At 45.5% G+C, this 16,158-nt stretch overlaps 2 protein-coding genes across 2 annotated transcripts in view; one reads left to right on the top strand and one right to left on the bottom strand.

The window, feature by feature from the left end:
* Nucleotides 1–4,031: 4,031 nt before the first annotated feature.
* Nucleotides 4,032–7,739, top strand: TIMM13 (translocase of inner mitochondrial membrane 13). Its single transcript, XM_031948092.1, has 3 exons — nt 4,032–4,586; nt 4,685–4,753; nt 6,167–7,739. The coding sequence occupies exons 1-3, from the start codon at nt 4,458–4,460 to the stop codon at nt 6,263–6,265; spliced, it is 297 nt and encodes a 98-aa protein (XP_031803952.1). The 5' UTR covers nt 4,032–4,457; the 3' UTR covers nt 6,266–7,739.
* Nucleotides 7,740–8,277: 538 nt separating this feature from the next.
* TMPRSS9 (transmembrane serine protease 9) overlaps nt 8,278–16,158 on the bottom strand; it is a 96,035-nt gene continuing 88,154 nt past the window's right edge. The window contains exons 17-19 of the mRNA XM_031948278.1: nt 10,201–10,466; nt 8,920–9,056; nt 8,278–8,439 (exon numbers count right to left, since the gene is read on the bottom strand). Coding sequence (XP_031804138.1) covers nt 8,278–8,439; nt 8,920–9,056; nt 10,201–10,466 — 565 coding nt within the window. The remainder of the gene's footprint in view (nt 8,440–8,919; nt 9,057–10,200; nt 10,467–16,158) is intronic.

Consider the following 16,158-nt stretch of genomic DNA (forward strand, 5'->3'; position numbering starts at 1 on the left):
CTGACAAGATAGAGATTAGAGAGTTTTTAATATTTTATTTGCATTTCTGAGAGGGAGAGATTTACTAGGATCAAAGGAAAACATTTTTGATCTCAGGGTTGAATGAGAATATTGTCTCCAAGAATCCAGCAGCCAATGGGAGTTCTCAGTGGGAGGGGGGGGGGTGGAGTCCAAACTCTGGTGAGCAGGAATCTCCAGGCAGGGACCATCAATCCAGTTCTGACAGGGTGGGGGGGGGGGGGGGGTAGGGCCATAAATTCTAACAAATTGGGAGTTAAGGAGGTGTCCAACTAGAGCCAGGAAGTGTGGACTTGGAGATACAGACAATACTAATTAGGCATCTGAGATAGGACAGCTGGAGTCTAATAGAATGCCAGAGCTCCACAATCCTAATGGTCTATCTTAGTTCTAATGAGCAGAAAAGCCGGGTTGCAACCAGGGGGATTGAGAACAATTCAGGGAAACTGAGGCAGAACAATTAGAAGGGAACTGTGGCACAACAATTCAACACAACTTTGTCATCATTTTGCTGGTGGAATCGTTGAGGTCCCTCAGTTTTATTTGCCAAAGGGAATTAATAGTGTATCCACCTTTTTGTTGTAACTCATGGTATCTCTCATCCATTTCAGTTATCATATACTGATCTCTCCTACCTAGATTTGTAGTAGGAACAAATGAATGAATAAAAAGCCTAACATTTAATCCTGGTTCTGGCAGGCACTGGGTCTGGAATCAGAATTATCCAACCTCAAGATAAACTTGTTAGTTCACTTTTGAGGCGGGACCAGATGAAAGGAAAGAATAGAATAAACGGAAATAGCATGTAATTATATATGTAATTATGAAAACTGAGTATGTAATTACGTAGTATGCATGAAAAATTTGAAGCAAGTTTCTCTGATGAAAGCCTCATTTCTCGAATATATGAAGAACTGAGTCAAATTTATAAAAACTTGTACAAAAATATTGCAAATCTTAGGGCAAAGAACTGAAATTGAGGGTATTATCAATTGGGGAATTGCCGAACTTTGGTAGGTGGTTGTGATGGAATATTATAGTTCTATAAGAAATGATGTGCAGGATGCTCTCAGCAAAACCTGGAAAATCTTCATGAGATTAAGCAAAGAGAAATCTACTGTGTACAAATTAATAACAATTGGGATAATCAGCTATGAATAATTTTGCTATTCTGAGATATACAATGACCCAAGACTACTCTGAAGGACTTAATGATGAAAAATGCTATCCATACTCAAGAGAAAGAACTGATTGTATCTGAACACAGACTGAAGCTCATATATATATATGTATGTGTATTTTTTCTTGAGAGTTTGACCTGTTTTCTTTTGCAACATGACTTATGAGTGTTTTGCAAGGAGTGGGGAGGAGTAAAGAGTGTCTTGAACTCAAAAGTTTTAAAAACATGTAAATTGTTTTATATGTAACTGAGGAAATTAAAAATATTAAAGATATTTGTTAGCTGTGTGACCCTGGATAAGGCAGACATTTATCCTTTGACTGCTTATTAGTTCTGCCAACCGTAAAATGGGGATAATAATAGTTTCACGGCATTGTTGTGAGGATCAAATAATAATTGCAAAGCACTTTAGCTTAGTGCTTAATAAATGCTTATTCTCTTACCTGTTGTAAGCCCCAGCATCCACAAGAGGGCTCTGGGATCAGAGGATTTGAGGTTCAACTCTGGTAATTTATAGCAAATTGATTAGTATTACGATTGGCCAGGATGGATATACCTGAGCTCCTTTTTGACATTCTTAATTCATTATCTAAGGGGTTTCAGATTATCCAATGACCAAATGTTTCCCCCATCCTGTACCTAGAAGGTTGACTTTTTGAAACTAAGTTGAACACTTAAATTACTCAGCGGATCTGTAGTCTCACCAGTGACGTTCAAGTGATGGAGATAGTAATCCAACTGAATTTAGATTTATGCCTTCCTATCTTTCATCTCTTCCCATTCCTTCCCATAAATTTCCCATAGAGTCTATCTGTATTACTTGGAAGTTTTAAAGTTTCAACTCATGAAACTTAACATTTATCCCTATTAGATTTTGCCTGTGTTCTAAATGAACATCTAAATGATATGAAAGAAAAACTTAAGGATCTATTAATAGGTACTGCTGCCAATCATATCAACATCAAAATATTTTTATAACATGTTCAGTGTCTCATAGAATACAAAAAACCAGTAGATTCTGTGCTTCAGTTTGAGGAGGCTTTTATAGGTCTTAGTCACAAAAGAGGAAGGTAAAGAACAGGTAACAGAAAAGAAAAGAAACTAGTTAGTAAATATTAGAGATAAAGCTGGAATTAGCAGGCTAACCAGAGCTTATTCATTTGGTGTCTCAGCCAAATTCTGTAAGCCCTATCTAGCTAGGGCTTTCTTAAGTAAATGGCAGTGATAGTGTCAAATCAGATGACAGTCCTCTACAAAAATCTTTTGGAATACTGTTGTTAAGCTATTACTCTTAGCTTTGTGTGTGTCCATCCACTCTGCACATCTGATAAGCATATCATTTAAAAGATGATTTGCAGTACTTCACAGATATTTATTTTTTTCTTTTTTAATAGTATTTTTTCCAAAAGATATGTAAAGATAATTTTCAATAGTATTTTTCTAAGATTTTGTGTTCCAATTTTTTTCTCTCCTTTTCCTCCCCTCTCTCCAAGACAGCGTGTACAATCCTTTGAAACATTTCCATATTTGTCATATTCTGCAAGAAAAATCGGACTAAAAAGGGGAAAAAAAACACAAGGAAGAAAAAACAAGATGCAAATGCTATGCTTTGATCCACATTGTCTCCATAGGACGTGACTGGCATTTTCCATTCCAAGTCTATTGGAATTGTCTCCGATCATGCATTGAGAGAAGAGCTTAGTTTATCATAGTTGATCATATACATTTTGCTGTTCCTGCGTACAATGATCCGGTTCTCTCATTTTACTCAGCATTAGTCCATGCGTGTCGTTCCAGGCTTTTCTGAAAGCAGCCTGGTCATCCTTTCTTACAGATCAGAAATATTCCATCACATTCCTATACACCATAACCTTCAGCCAGTCTTTCCATTGATAAGCATCCTCTCAGTTTCCAGTTCCTTGGCACTAGAAAAAGTTTGCACAGCATTTTTGCCCATGCGGGTCCTTTTCCCTCTTTTATGAACAGATAGTCGTTTTCCTTTCCAAATAACTCATGAAAAATGCTATCCGCCTCATCGACGTGCAGCTTGAAGCCTCTTTCTTTTCACTGTATTTTCCTGCCACTGGCTAATATGGAAACATTTTCTGGATGACCACGTGTATAACAAGCATACATAACATTGCTTGCCTTCTTAATGGGTGGAGGAGCGACTGGAGGAACAAAATTTCAAACTCAATCTTTTTTTTATGTCGGAAACCAAAAAAAAAAATTGTCCTGCTCAGCACAACCCGCAGGGGTGAGTGCTATAGAATAACCCCCATTTTACAGATGAGGAGATTGAGGTAGAGTTTCCATGATTAGTGTACGGGCAGGCCTAGGTGCTGGTGGCCCCAGATCCGGCGCTCTATCTTCTATTTAAAGCCTGGAGATTTTTCAGTGACCTTGTGTTGGTAACACCCAGGGAAAGTCTAGCAGCTGATCTACCGTCCTGGTAGGATAAGAAGTGCAAGGACCTGGCTCAGATCTCGGCTCTCGCGGGGTACTTCACCCCCGCGTGCCTCAGTTTCCCGACTCGAACTTCCTTCCGGAGTCTTCTACTAGAATGTGCGGATTGCGGTCAGGTGGGGGGAGGGGTTGGGTCGCAGGAACAGGAGCGGGGGAAGGGAGGGAAGGTAGCCGCGAAGGGTCACATTGTACAGGCCTGGGCACTCGCGCAAAGGTAAGGTAGGTGGATCGGCGCAAGGCTTGGCGCCTGCGCACTGAATGTCTGTTCTCGCCTGGCCACGACGCCTGCGGGCGGGGCGGGGCCGCCGCTGTTCCTTTGTGCTTTCACGTTGGGGAGATGGGAGATGTCCCAGCTTGCATTGCGCGGCAGCGCAGGGACGGGGGAAGAACCTACTCATCTAAGGGGAAGAAGGGTGCGGACTGTCCGGGCCGTCACCGTTCTCCTAGGAGCGCCCAGTAGGGCGGGGCGGAGCCGGGCGGTCTTAGTGATGTCACAACCCCTTGAACTAACCGGCTCGAGGCAGTTTACGAGCTGCGCAAGCGCAAAGAGCAGGGTCACCTAACGGCCCACGGCCCCGCCTTACGTGAACCGCTTCAGAGAGCGCGACTCGTGGCGCGTGGCCTTGTGGGCCCTGTAGTTTTTTCTTTTCTCGCCGGCTCCTCCCTATCGCTTCAGTTTTTGACTCCCGCGGGACTCCGTTTCCCGTGGTGCGCCGGGGCCGGCTTCCGGTGCGGGTACGGGTCGGTGCACGCGGCGGCAGTGGCGGCGCCCTGGTGACATTGCTCGGGGGCCATGGAGGGCAGCTTCGGTTCGGATTTCGGGGGTGCGGCGGGGGCCGGCGGCGGGAAGCTGGACCCAGGGCTCATCATGGAGCAGGTGAAGGTGCAGATTGCCGTGGCCAACGCGCAGGAGCTGCTGCAGGTGCGGGGCCGGGGCGCGGGGGCGGCCCGGGGCTGGGGCCGGGGTCGGGCCGAGGGCCCCCTTGCGCGGGGCTCATTGTGTCTCCCTGTCCCCTCCAGAGGATGACGAACAAGTGTTTCCGGAAGTGCATCGGGAAACCCGGCAGCTCCTTGGATAACTCCGAGCAGGTGAGGGCGCCCCGCGGGGGGAGGGGGAGGCCTCGGGGGCCCACGCGGGCCGGGGGACGTGGAGGTGCGGAGCGCCCCCTTGCCGCTGGGGCGAATCTCGGGCAAAACCGAGGCATCCTCCCCTGGCTAGTCCCCGAGATACCCCTTAAAACCGAATCACGTGGGGCCTGCGAAGACAGACCCCGAGCTGGGGGGCAAATGGGGCCCTTCCCCCTCGCCTCCCTGCGTGACACGTGGGGGCCGGAGGAGCTAGTTGGCCTGTGGGGATGTTCCAGGAGGGAGAAGGGGGCAAGAACTGGTTACTCTGGGGGGACCCCGAGAATAGGCACTGAAAGAAGCAACCCAGTTCTTATGGGACTGGGTATCTAAGTGGGGCGTGCTGTCCTCTGTCCAGGAAGTTATGTCCAGAGAAATCTTGCGTGAAATGTCAAGAGTGCAGGTTGTGGAGTTGGAACATGTGATTTTGAATCCTGGGTCTCCTCCATCATATTTATTTTAGACTTGCCTAAGTCTGAGCTTTTTGGGGGTGGAACTTGTTTTTTTGCTTTTCTTTAAATTTCTTGTTTGTCCTTCAATTTCAAAGACTACTGTGACATCAGGGAGGTGGTGCCATGACATGCAAAGGAATTGGATTTAAGTGAGGGCCGTGCCAGGTCACCAGCCTCACTTTCCCTTCCAGAGCCATCTGCGTCCAGTGGCCAAATACAGATCAAGAGGATGGGGACGGTCCTGGATGCAGTGGGGGACGGGGACCTTTCATAGGTCTCAGTGTGACTGAGACAACTACCCACTCAGTGTTTAAGGCTGGATAAGAAGAAATGCTGCAGAGAAAGACCTGGGAAGACCCCCCAGGAACAAGTTTTTTCTGGTCCAAACAGCTGCAATTGTTATTTACATTCGCTCTAAGGAATTCTGGCCTAAAGGAGACCAGGAGGGATTGGCCTGAGACTTATTGTTGAGCAATCTGTGAGAGCCTGAGGATTTGGGTTTGGATTGGAGTGCAGCATGAACTACTTAGAAAGATAGGAGAAAGCAACCCTTGCTTTTAGCTCTAGGGTTCATGGGCATTGGCCATACTTGGCAGCTTCCTTGTTGATTATTTGAAGATGAAGAAGAATTTGTTTTTCAGGTGTGACCTACTCTGTGATCCCATTTGGGTTTTTCTTGGCAAAGATGCTGAAGTGGTTTTTCATTTCCTTCTCTGGCTCATTTTATAAATGAGGAAATTGAGGCAACCAGGGTTAAGTGACTTGCCAGGAGTCATATAGGTAGTGTGTCTGAGGCCATATTTGAATTTAGGTCTTGTGACTCCAGGCCTGGAAGTCTAGGCAATATTGTACTAGATCCATGTAGGATGTAGGGCAGGTAGAGCAGAGCACTGAGTCCCCTCTTCCCTGTCTGTTTCCTCTTTAGAAGTGCATTGCGATGTGCATGGATCGCTACATGGATGCCTGGAATACAGTGTCCCGCGCCTACAACTCTAGATTGCAGCGGGAGCGAGCCAACATGTGAGGCATGTGCTTTTGGAGTGGACATCCAGGAGCGCTGGCTCTGTTGTCCAGAGTGGCCGACTGGACACAGCCAGGGAGCTCATCCTCCTCCCGTCCTCCCTGCTGACAAGGTGCTTTGAGAATGAAAGGAATAAGGCAGGGGCAGGGGAGGATTCCTGAAATTTGGCTCCATTCCTTGGTGATTCCCCAGCCCCTTCTGAGCACACTAATAAAAGCCCTGTTTGTGGAGCCTGGATCTCTGCCCTTCTCTAAGGGCTCAGTTCTCCCCTTCTCTGCTGTAACCACAACTTATAGGCGAAGTATTGGGCTATTGGAGGTCCTCCTGCAGGCTGGGAAGCTCCTGGCCCCCTCCTGGAGGAACATGACATTACTGGCTCCAAGCATATACTGATTCTGAACTGGGTCTGCGGCTATTCCCTGGGAAAGGCTTGTTTGGCGCTCCTGAGTGGGGGATGCCCAGCTCACGAGCAAGGGTCTATGTCGTCACTGCCTGTTATGTATCCAGAAAACAGTAAAATCCTGTCTGTGACACCAGAGCTACTTATTTTCTCCATCTTCTGAGCAAAGACAAGTATGGATTTTTCTTTGAAAGGTTTGTGCCTCTGAGTTGGGACATGTTCTTTTGGTTGGGAGTGGGCTGAGTAGAGTATCCTGCCCTGCCTGGCCCAGCTGTGTTGGGGTAGGTACCTGTATTTGGAGTCACTGGCACCCATGTGACCTTAGGCAAGTCACATAATGACTGGGAGGTCTCTTTTCAAATCTTAGCATAATAGTGTGATTTAGAATGTCTTTTGCTATAAGAAGCACTTCTCTTTGATATAATGGGACTGTGATGACCCAAATGGTTATGAAGAAAACAGCTTTTTGAGGTCACTAGCTGAAGCTTCCTTGAGGATAAGGAATAATAATAGTAATTTATGTAGCATGTGTTTCAATCTTCTTGTCGCTGTGCTAAGTGTTTTACAACTACTTTATTCGATTCTCACAACGATCCTGTAATGTAGGTGCTTTTATTCCCATTTTATAGTTGAGGAAATGGACACAAGTGGGGAAAGTGAATTGCCCAGAGCCTCAAGCTGTCTGTGGCTTCCTGATTCCCAGCCTGTTGTGTCCTGTCTGTTGTACCACGGAGCCACCAAGGATGCTGCTCTGTATTTTCAAGGTTGGCTTGGGTTCCTCCTGACTTGACTTAGGTCTGGTGGTCCACTTGGCTGGTGCCACAGGGATTCAGGAAGTCTTGGACTGAATGCTGAGATGCCAGTAACACATCATCTTGATATCTCAGCATAGCTAAGCATCTCATCCTGTGAGGGTCAGCTCTGATTATGGTTGGGGGATAATGATGACTGAAATAATTCACATACATACCTATAGCACTTGAAGGGTTACAATGCAGTTTTGGAAGATGTAACAGGTAGTGTGAAGTATTAAAGTTTTAGCTCCACTTTACAGATGAATAAACTGAGTCTCCAAGAGGTGAAATGAGTAGTCCTTGGTCATCCAAGTAGTAGAGTAAAATTCAGCAAACATTTATTCAGTGCTGACTAATATGTTCAAGATTCCCTGTCCTCAATCCCGGGGAGACAGAGGCACAGAATTCCAACATTCACCGCCTGTGACTAGTGCTAGTAAATAATGGGTCTTGTCCCAGCAGTCTTACTCCTGGACTAAGGGTGGCCTTAAGGGGGTGAGGGGAGGGCTCAGTCATTCACTCGTTCCCCACAAGCTAGAGTTTGAAACAGGTTGTGTTTACTTGTATAAAATAGTCTAATAAAATTGCACCATGTTAATGCAACTGCCCTCCCCTCCCCTGCCCTAAATCCACCCCGGTGGCAGAGACCACCATTCCATCAGTTACCACTAGGGATGGTTCTTGGCTTTCAGGCTATTGCTGCTGTTCAACATAAGGAGACAGGATGCTCCTTAAGGTCAACAGCCACTGCCTGCTTCAGGTTGATTCCTGAAGCCAGGGGAGTCTTCAGGCTGGCTATGCCTCCTGATCTTCCTGGCCAGTCACAGTCTGATATTCTGCCTGATCCAGCCCCTCACAGCCGTCACCTTGGAGTAGACACCTGGGAAATATGGCCTGGCACAGCCGTACCCCCAGCTGGTGACCCCAGCAAGAAACCATCTCCCAGAGGGCTCCTTGCAAGCCAGCGGTCCCCCAGCATCACCCTGGAAGGATGAGAGAAGCAAGAGGGTCACAGAGTTGAGCTGGCAGGACCTGGAGAAGACAGATCACCCTCTGCCCTGCTGGGGCTCTCAAGAACAAGGGCGGGGGGGGGGGTCACTGCTAGCGAGATGCATAGGAGTTGGTAGTTTGAGGCAGCAGTCCTAGCTCAACCACTAGCTGGTTGTGTCACCAATCTAAAATGAGAATGATACCTACTCTGCCCTCTATAGAGTTGGGTAAACTGTTCTGAAGGCTTATAAAGCCCTTTCCCCATAAGAACTGTGAGTAAATATTGTAATTTTACAAATGAAAACAGGTGTGAATGTGCCTCCAGTTAAACGTGGTGTACATGTAAAGTGTGGTGGGATGGTGTCTGTGTGGAGTGCTGGTTACAGATGGAGCTGCCTCTGGAGCCTGGGGACAGTGTGGAGGGGAGGGGGACCGGGGGTGGGGGGGCAGGGAGAACCTGGTCTGGGGCTCACCGAGCAGCTGTCCACACCTCCCTGGGTGAAGCCAGCACACAGCATTCTGTTACTGATCTGGATGGGGTAGAACTTCCTGCAGGTCTCTTCTCCAATGATGTTCACCACGGCTTTCTGCAGGTGCCTCGCCATCAGCCCTGTTTCAACATAATGGAGTTAGCAGAGGAGAGCCCCCTAGTGCCTCCTGGGAGGGACTCGAGCATCTTTTGGACAACTGCTAGTTTTTTTTTTTTATAGCCCCCAAAGTCTGCCTTTGCACAGCTTAGGCTTGTTGCTTTTTTGCAGAATGAGTCCATCTTATATTTGAACCTATGTTATCATGCTCTGCCCAAATCTTTAACCCTCTTCTAGCTCCTTGAAGTGCTCCAGTTCCTTCCTAAAAAAAGCATTTCGCACTTGGAATTCAAGACGCTTCACGGTCATGGTGACATGTAGACTTGTTCTCCTTCCTAAAATGTGTCTGGGTCTAACCAATAGGTCAGCTACAGCCGGTCACCGACGGCAGAGGAACTGATTTCATTGAGGGCTATGTGCTGTCCCTTGTGTTGGCAGCCAGTTACAGTCACACAGGGGTTGGGGGTCTCATTACCAGAGGGGCTGGGCCCTGGAGATCTGTGTCACCAGCCTCATTGCACATGAGCAAACAGGCTTGGGCAAGGGCAGTGACTTGTCCAAGCCGTGATTCAGACCCACTAACTTTAGAGCTCATTGGGTTTAGCCCATGGGAACAAGACATGATTGGAGACTTACATGATTTTCTCCTCATTACCAAAAATAATTATAAGTGCTCAGCAGGCCCTGGAACGTTTTGTGGTTGGATCCCATTCTTCCTGACCCCATTAGGGGTTATCTTGGCAAAGAGCGGCTTGTTGACTTCAGTTCATTTTATAGATGAGAAAACTGAATTGTGTCTTATCTGTGCTCCCACAGTGAGGTGGGATTTGAAACTGAAATGATGTCTTCTGCACATCAGGCCCAGTGCTCCATCCACTATGCCCCCCATCTTCCCCCTCTCAGAATGTAGGTGTTTAATAAATACTTATTCTCCCTATTCCCACTCCCTGTTCTCATTTTCCACCCCTTTCCAGAGGGTGTTGGATTTAAAGTCAGGGGACAGGGCCAGTCAGGGACATAGGCCAGTCATTCTGTAGAGCTTATTAGTAAACTGGCCTTGGTTTAGCCTGCCTAGCTGAGCCTTGGATTAGAGGGGCTGCAATGAGGTGGATAGGGTGGTGTGAGCTGTAGGCGACTCAAGGACTTTCAGAGGGATCATTTCCCTACCTCCTTCCCGGATGGAGCCCCAGCCTGTGATGAAACACTTGGTGCCTTCAGGGAAGAGATGAGAGTGGTCTGGGAGGCAGATGGGCTTGATGACACTGGTGTATTTCACGGGGGCAGAGAGTTCTAGGAGGGCTACATCGTAGTCCAAGGTGTAGACGTTGTAGAACGGGTGCTTGTAGATGCGGTACACCTTCTCGACCTTCCCATCCATACCACTCAGGGAGGCTGTCCCCAGGAAGGCCACCCACAGGTTGGGGTCACTGTAACTGAAGCCAAGAGGAAAATTTCACTACTATATTCTGTCAACAACTACCAATCTTATTAAACATTTTCCTACTGTAGCAAGTGAACTGCAATTATCTTCATTTTACAGCTGAGCAAAGTGAGGCTCAGATTAAGTCACCTGCTCATGGTCTGCCCTGACTCCTAATTTCCAGAGCATAGAAGCTTCTTCCAGCCCCAATAAGTAGCTATTCTGCACAATTCACTTCTGAGAATTATTGGAGCTGAAAAAAAAAAACAAAAAAACAATTGAGATTGAATGTCCTCAAAGGATTTAATTGAGGGAGAAAAGGCTAGCATTTAAGAGTCAGAAGAGGTCAAGGAGATTATCTGATCCAACCTCATCAGAAAGAGGAAGTGACTTGCCCAAGATGCCAAATGGCAGAGGTGGGGCTGAAATCCAAGGAGCCCTTGAGCAAAGCAAGTTCTTTTCCCACAATGCATAGGGCAGTCGGGGAAGGCTTCTTTGAGGAGGTGGTAGTTGAGTGGATCCCAAACATACGCAGCTGACAGGAGGGCAGGAGCCTTGGAAGTTTATGGTCTCCACTAGATCAGTCCTGGCAAAGCACAAGCAGCACTTTCTGCCCTAAATGCAGAAACCTAATTTTGAATGCTCTATATGAATTGACTCCCATTTCCTGTAGAGGGCATTCGGCAATCACATTAGTTAATCATCTGAAAGGTAGTGGAAAGAAGGTGACCAGCTAGAAGACCCGAGTCCAAGGTTTAATTTTATTACTCAATTGAGCTTCAGTTTCCTCATCTATAAAGTGGATATCATCATCTTTGTAGGCCACAGGCTATGTCTGAATCTTAGAGGAGATTATACGGATAAGCACTTCATCAAATGTAACTTCTCCTTTCAGTGGAACCAAGGGCCCCATTTTCACTACATTTGGCAAACCCAGGGGAGGGAGTGGGGGAAGGGGAGACCGCCTGATCTAGAGTGAACCAGCAGGAGGAGAATTTCTAAGAGTCAAGATCAAAGGGTCCACCAAGAAGCTGATTAAATAATTTCAGGAAGACAACATCAATAGCAGAGTAGGGAAGGGGGAGGGTTAGCAGAAACAGGCTGAGTTAATCCTACTGTATCACTTTAAGGATGACCAAGCACACTGCACCAAAGCTCTGAAGGATATTCTGTGAGAATTGCTCTCTGCGGCTTTAACAGGGAATGGAACGTGAACCAATTATAAAGCCTCCCACAAGTATGTCCACATTTGAGAGGCCATGTTATAAAAAAGATCCAGAATCTTTGGAATCAGAGGATTTGGGTTCAAATTCTGCCTCACAAGTCATTTACTTCTCTGGCCTGTTTCCTGCAAGGTGAGGGCATTGGTCTCTGCAGGCTCCTCTAGTCCTAGATCCAAGATTCTGAGCTCTGTTGCCCCTCTCAATCTATGATTCTAAGAAAATATGCAACAGCTTCTGGACTGAAACTACATCTGAGCTTTGGTGAAAACACTTTAGATTTTAACTATTCTTTTGGGAAATTATAGGGAATCATTAAAATGTTTTAGTCCCAGGGTGATTTTTCCCTTTACTTGTTATCTTAAAAGTTATTATACCCACTCATAACTAATATATCAATTTTAAGGTATTCAAAGCCCCTTCCGTAGATTATTTGCTTTGATCCTCAGAACAACCGGGAGGAAGGTGTGCACATTATCCCCACTGTACAGCTGAGGAAACGGCCTGAGAGTTTTAGTGTTTTAATCAGGCAAGTTATTTTTCAGGCAGTTTAATCAGCCTGATTACACGCTTGAGACAAGATTCAAACTCCGATCCGATTCCAAATGCAGCATTTCAGGCACTCCGGCAAGGAGCCGGCTCTCAGGTAGTGAGGATGAGGAGGGACAGGGCTATGTTTCTGCTTGTCAAGGACCAGCCCCGAAGCTAGCGGCTTTTGAGCATCCTTGGGAGCCGGCATTTTGCTGCGCCTAGCAGCAGCAGCAGAGGGAGCCAGAGAACTTTCATGAACTTTTTTTTCAGCTCTTTATGGTCTGAAAATGTGGCGTCTTCGTTCCCAGAGGAGGGACTAGGGGAAGGATACATTGTAGCTGCATTTGGAATCAGACCCGGTTTGAATTTTCAATAGGTGTGTCACCTGGGACAAGTCAGTTTCATTCTCCTGTATGTAAAATATAAATTCCTTTCTAGCTCTTTTTCTTTTTAAATTTTTAAAAAAAGTATTAATTTTCTCCCATTCCCACCCACATCCATTGGAAAAATAACATTCCCTCCCCTTTTTTTGGCTGAGGTAATTGGGGTAAGTGACTTGCCCAGGGTCACACAGCCAGGAAGTGTTAAGTGTCTGAGGCCAAATTTGAACTCGGGTTCTCCTGACTAAAGGGCCTGTACTCTATCCATTGCACCATCTAACTGCTACCCTCCCCCTCTTTTTTTTTTTTTTTTTTTAAACAAACAAGCTTAGGCAAACAAAACACATTTCCACATCTTCCAGGTCCAAAAATACATCTCATTCTGCACCTTCGGTCCACCAGTTCTCTCAAGAGCTGTTTAATCTGCTTCCTCACTGGACTTCTACAATCATGATTGGTCACTGCAGTGACGGTAGGGACTGTCTCCTGCCTCTTTTTGTATTCCTGGCTCTTAGCACGGTGCCTGGCCCATAGTGAGTGCTTAATAAGTGCTTCCTGAATTCACTTGAAGTGTAAAAACTGAAGACCAGTTTTCTCAGGGAAATTTTTCTTAAATCTAATGGAACCTCATGTTGAACTTGTTTTCAGGGTGTCCAAGATACCAATTTAGAAATGTCTTCTCCCTCTCCATTTTCTTGATAACATTTTGCTTTTGGACATGACTACATTTACGTCCAGTTACTCTGGCTTTAAACAAAGAGGGAAGGCTCTCCCGGGGAGGGTAGTCAAGAAAGACTTCTTTGAGGAGATACTTCTGACAAAGTAACACATTTATTGAGTGCCTACTGTATGCAAGATCCTATGGTTGTTAGGGGACATACAAAGATAAATAAAACATAGTCCCTGTTCTCAAGAAGCTTTCTAAGAGGGATGTACAATACAAAAAAGGAGACTAAATAGCACCATGGTACATAGAGTGCCAGGCCTGGAGTCATGAAAACTCATCTTCCTGAGTTCAAATCTACCTCAGACACCTATTAATTATGTTATGTTGAGCAAATCATTTAATCCTATTTGCCTCAGTTTCCTCATTTAGTAAATAATCTGGAGAAGGAAACAGCAAACCACTCCAGTAATTTTGCTAGGAAAACCCCAAATGGGATCATGAAGTATCAGTTATCTAAAACTACCAAACACAAATAACTATAACACAAAACAAACCAGGGTAAGGAATTGAAAGAGGCCTTCTAGAACAGGTGAACAAACCCTGGACTTGAAATCGAGAGTCCTGGATTTGAATCCTGTCTCTGACTAGAGCTGGCTGACTGTTAGTGATCAAGTCACTTCCCCTTTGAGCCTGTTTCCCCATCTGCAAAAGAGGTGGCACCTAGGTAGAAAAACTGTGAGGAAAGATAATGGGTTTAAAGGTTAGACAGAAGCTCCTTACACTTAAGATGCTTCCCAAGAAGATGTCTGTTGTTCTCCTTGTTACTTTGTGGTGGGTTTTAAAGAGAATTGGGTTCCACAAGGACATTCAATATTCTACCACGTTCACTCTGCCGAATCTGTTTTTAAAATTCACAGCACACAGTATGGCTCCTAAGTGTAAGTGAGTACAAGTTGTAAGGCTGGAACTGAGTCTAGAGTTTCTGTTTATCATTCAAGAGAATGTCAAAATGATGGTGCTTTGAGAGGCTGTGTTCAACAATGACCATTAGGATAATTTGGCTGCTCTTTCTGCTCCTGGCCCTTTTGAGATCACCTCTTAGGTGATAGTGAATAGGGCTTGTTTTAATCTTTGTATCACCACTAACTAACATCGTGTCTGGCCCACAGGAAATTCTTAATAACTTGTTGATTGATTGACACAGGTTGTGAGTACTTAGTGTAAAATACATAAGCACATATTTAGAGGTCTATATTTGGAGGGGTCATTGGCATTCTCATTTGTTGATAGCAAATATCCTTTGATTAATCTAAGGACTTCCTGTGTGCCAAGTACTGCGTTAGATGGTGGTGATACAATGACTCTAACTAACAGAGATGGGAGACGAGAGGGCGATCCAGGGATGGAAGATCAAAGGACACATACAGGACAGATCAGTCCAGTTTGGACTAGACTAGAAAGGTGACCCTTTCACAAAGACTTGTATGTTGTTAATCCTGCTGCTACAGGAAATTATCTCCTGTCAGTTCTTTGGTTTCTACCTAGTTTCCTTTAAAAATAGGATTTGTTTGAAGAAACTGATATAGATGTAAAGGGAACTCAACTAACCTACTTATATTTGAAAAAGAAATGTCCAAGTGGTAGAAGCAAGGCCAAAACACAGAAGATGAATACACCTTGGCATGAAATCCTATAAAAATAGTGTTAGGAGAGCTAATGCTCAAAATGAGCTGACTGCTCAGGGAAGCTAATGACAACAGAAAGAGTTTGGGGCTCATTTTTTGGTTATTTTGTCTTGTTTATATTAGGAGACAGAGTAGAAACTAAGAAGGGATAAGACCCTTGCTCTCAGGGAAAATAGGTTAATGAGAACTGACAGAGATAATAGACCTGCCCATTTCTTTATTTTGCTTCCATTTTCTCTGACAAGAAAGAAGGACCTTTGTTCTGGAAAGGACAGAACAAAGATGGCTAACAGGACAAGTGCAGCTAACAGGACAGGATAAGTGAGGAGACGGGAACAGAGCCCCTGGGTGACTCTTGATGAATTCAAGTCACTAGGACCAGAAAATGACAACTTTGGGTATGGAAAAAGCTGGACCATTGTCAGCAACCTGGGAATGATCATGGAGACTGAGGGAAGTACCACATGTCTGGAGAAGGTTAAATGTCAGCACATGGAAGAGAATGAAATCTAAAAAGTCTTGCCTGAGTTTATGTTGATTCTTGGGAAAATTCTAGAAAGACTCCCATATCTAGAAGGACTTCATCAAGCATAGGCCAGTCTAAACTGGCCTGTCTAAAACTTGTTGCTTTTTCGGGGGACAGGGTACATGGGAACAGAGATTTAGAGCTGGAAGTTTCTACCCGGCTATTTTTTTTGAGGCTATTGAGATCAACCCCTTAATTTTACAGATGAAGAAGTGTGGCCAATGGTGTTTCTTGTGTCTTAACTATTTCAGTGTTCTCATAAATATTTATTGAATTGAATCAAAAAGAGAAACAGGCACCGGAGGTGATCCAGACCCAGGAGGTGAGAGGGGAAGGTGCAGGCGGACTAGGCAGATCTAGGAAATAGTGAAGAAAGTCAACTAGTATGGAGATACCTCAGGACTTTCCTGGGGTCTCCTCACTTCCCTCTTCATTGATGAACTATAGCCATTGAGACCATTTGGTTTATTTCTTTGCTTATCCATGGAACCCCTGAGCTCCAAAGGAGAGAATGTTGCTGCTAGGCTGGAGCTGCTAGGTGCTACCAGAGAGGCAGAGGGAATGCTCCTAGAAGAAGCCAGAAGTTGTGACTTGCAGACTCCCCCTGCCCCCCACTCATTTTACAGATGAGGAAACGGAATTCCCCCTCCCACCCTTCTCCCCCAAACTACTCTTGGTCCCATCACATGGACTTAC

The sequence above is a fragment of the Sarcophilus harrisii genome, chromosome 1 (assembly GCF_902635505.1).
Source record: "Sarcophilus harrisii chromosome 1, mSarHar1.11, whole genome shotgun sequence".
Classification (NCBI taxonomy): Eukaryota; Metazoa; Chordata; class Mammalia; order Dasyuromorphia; family Dasyuridae; genus Sarcophilus; species Sarcophilus harrisii.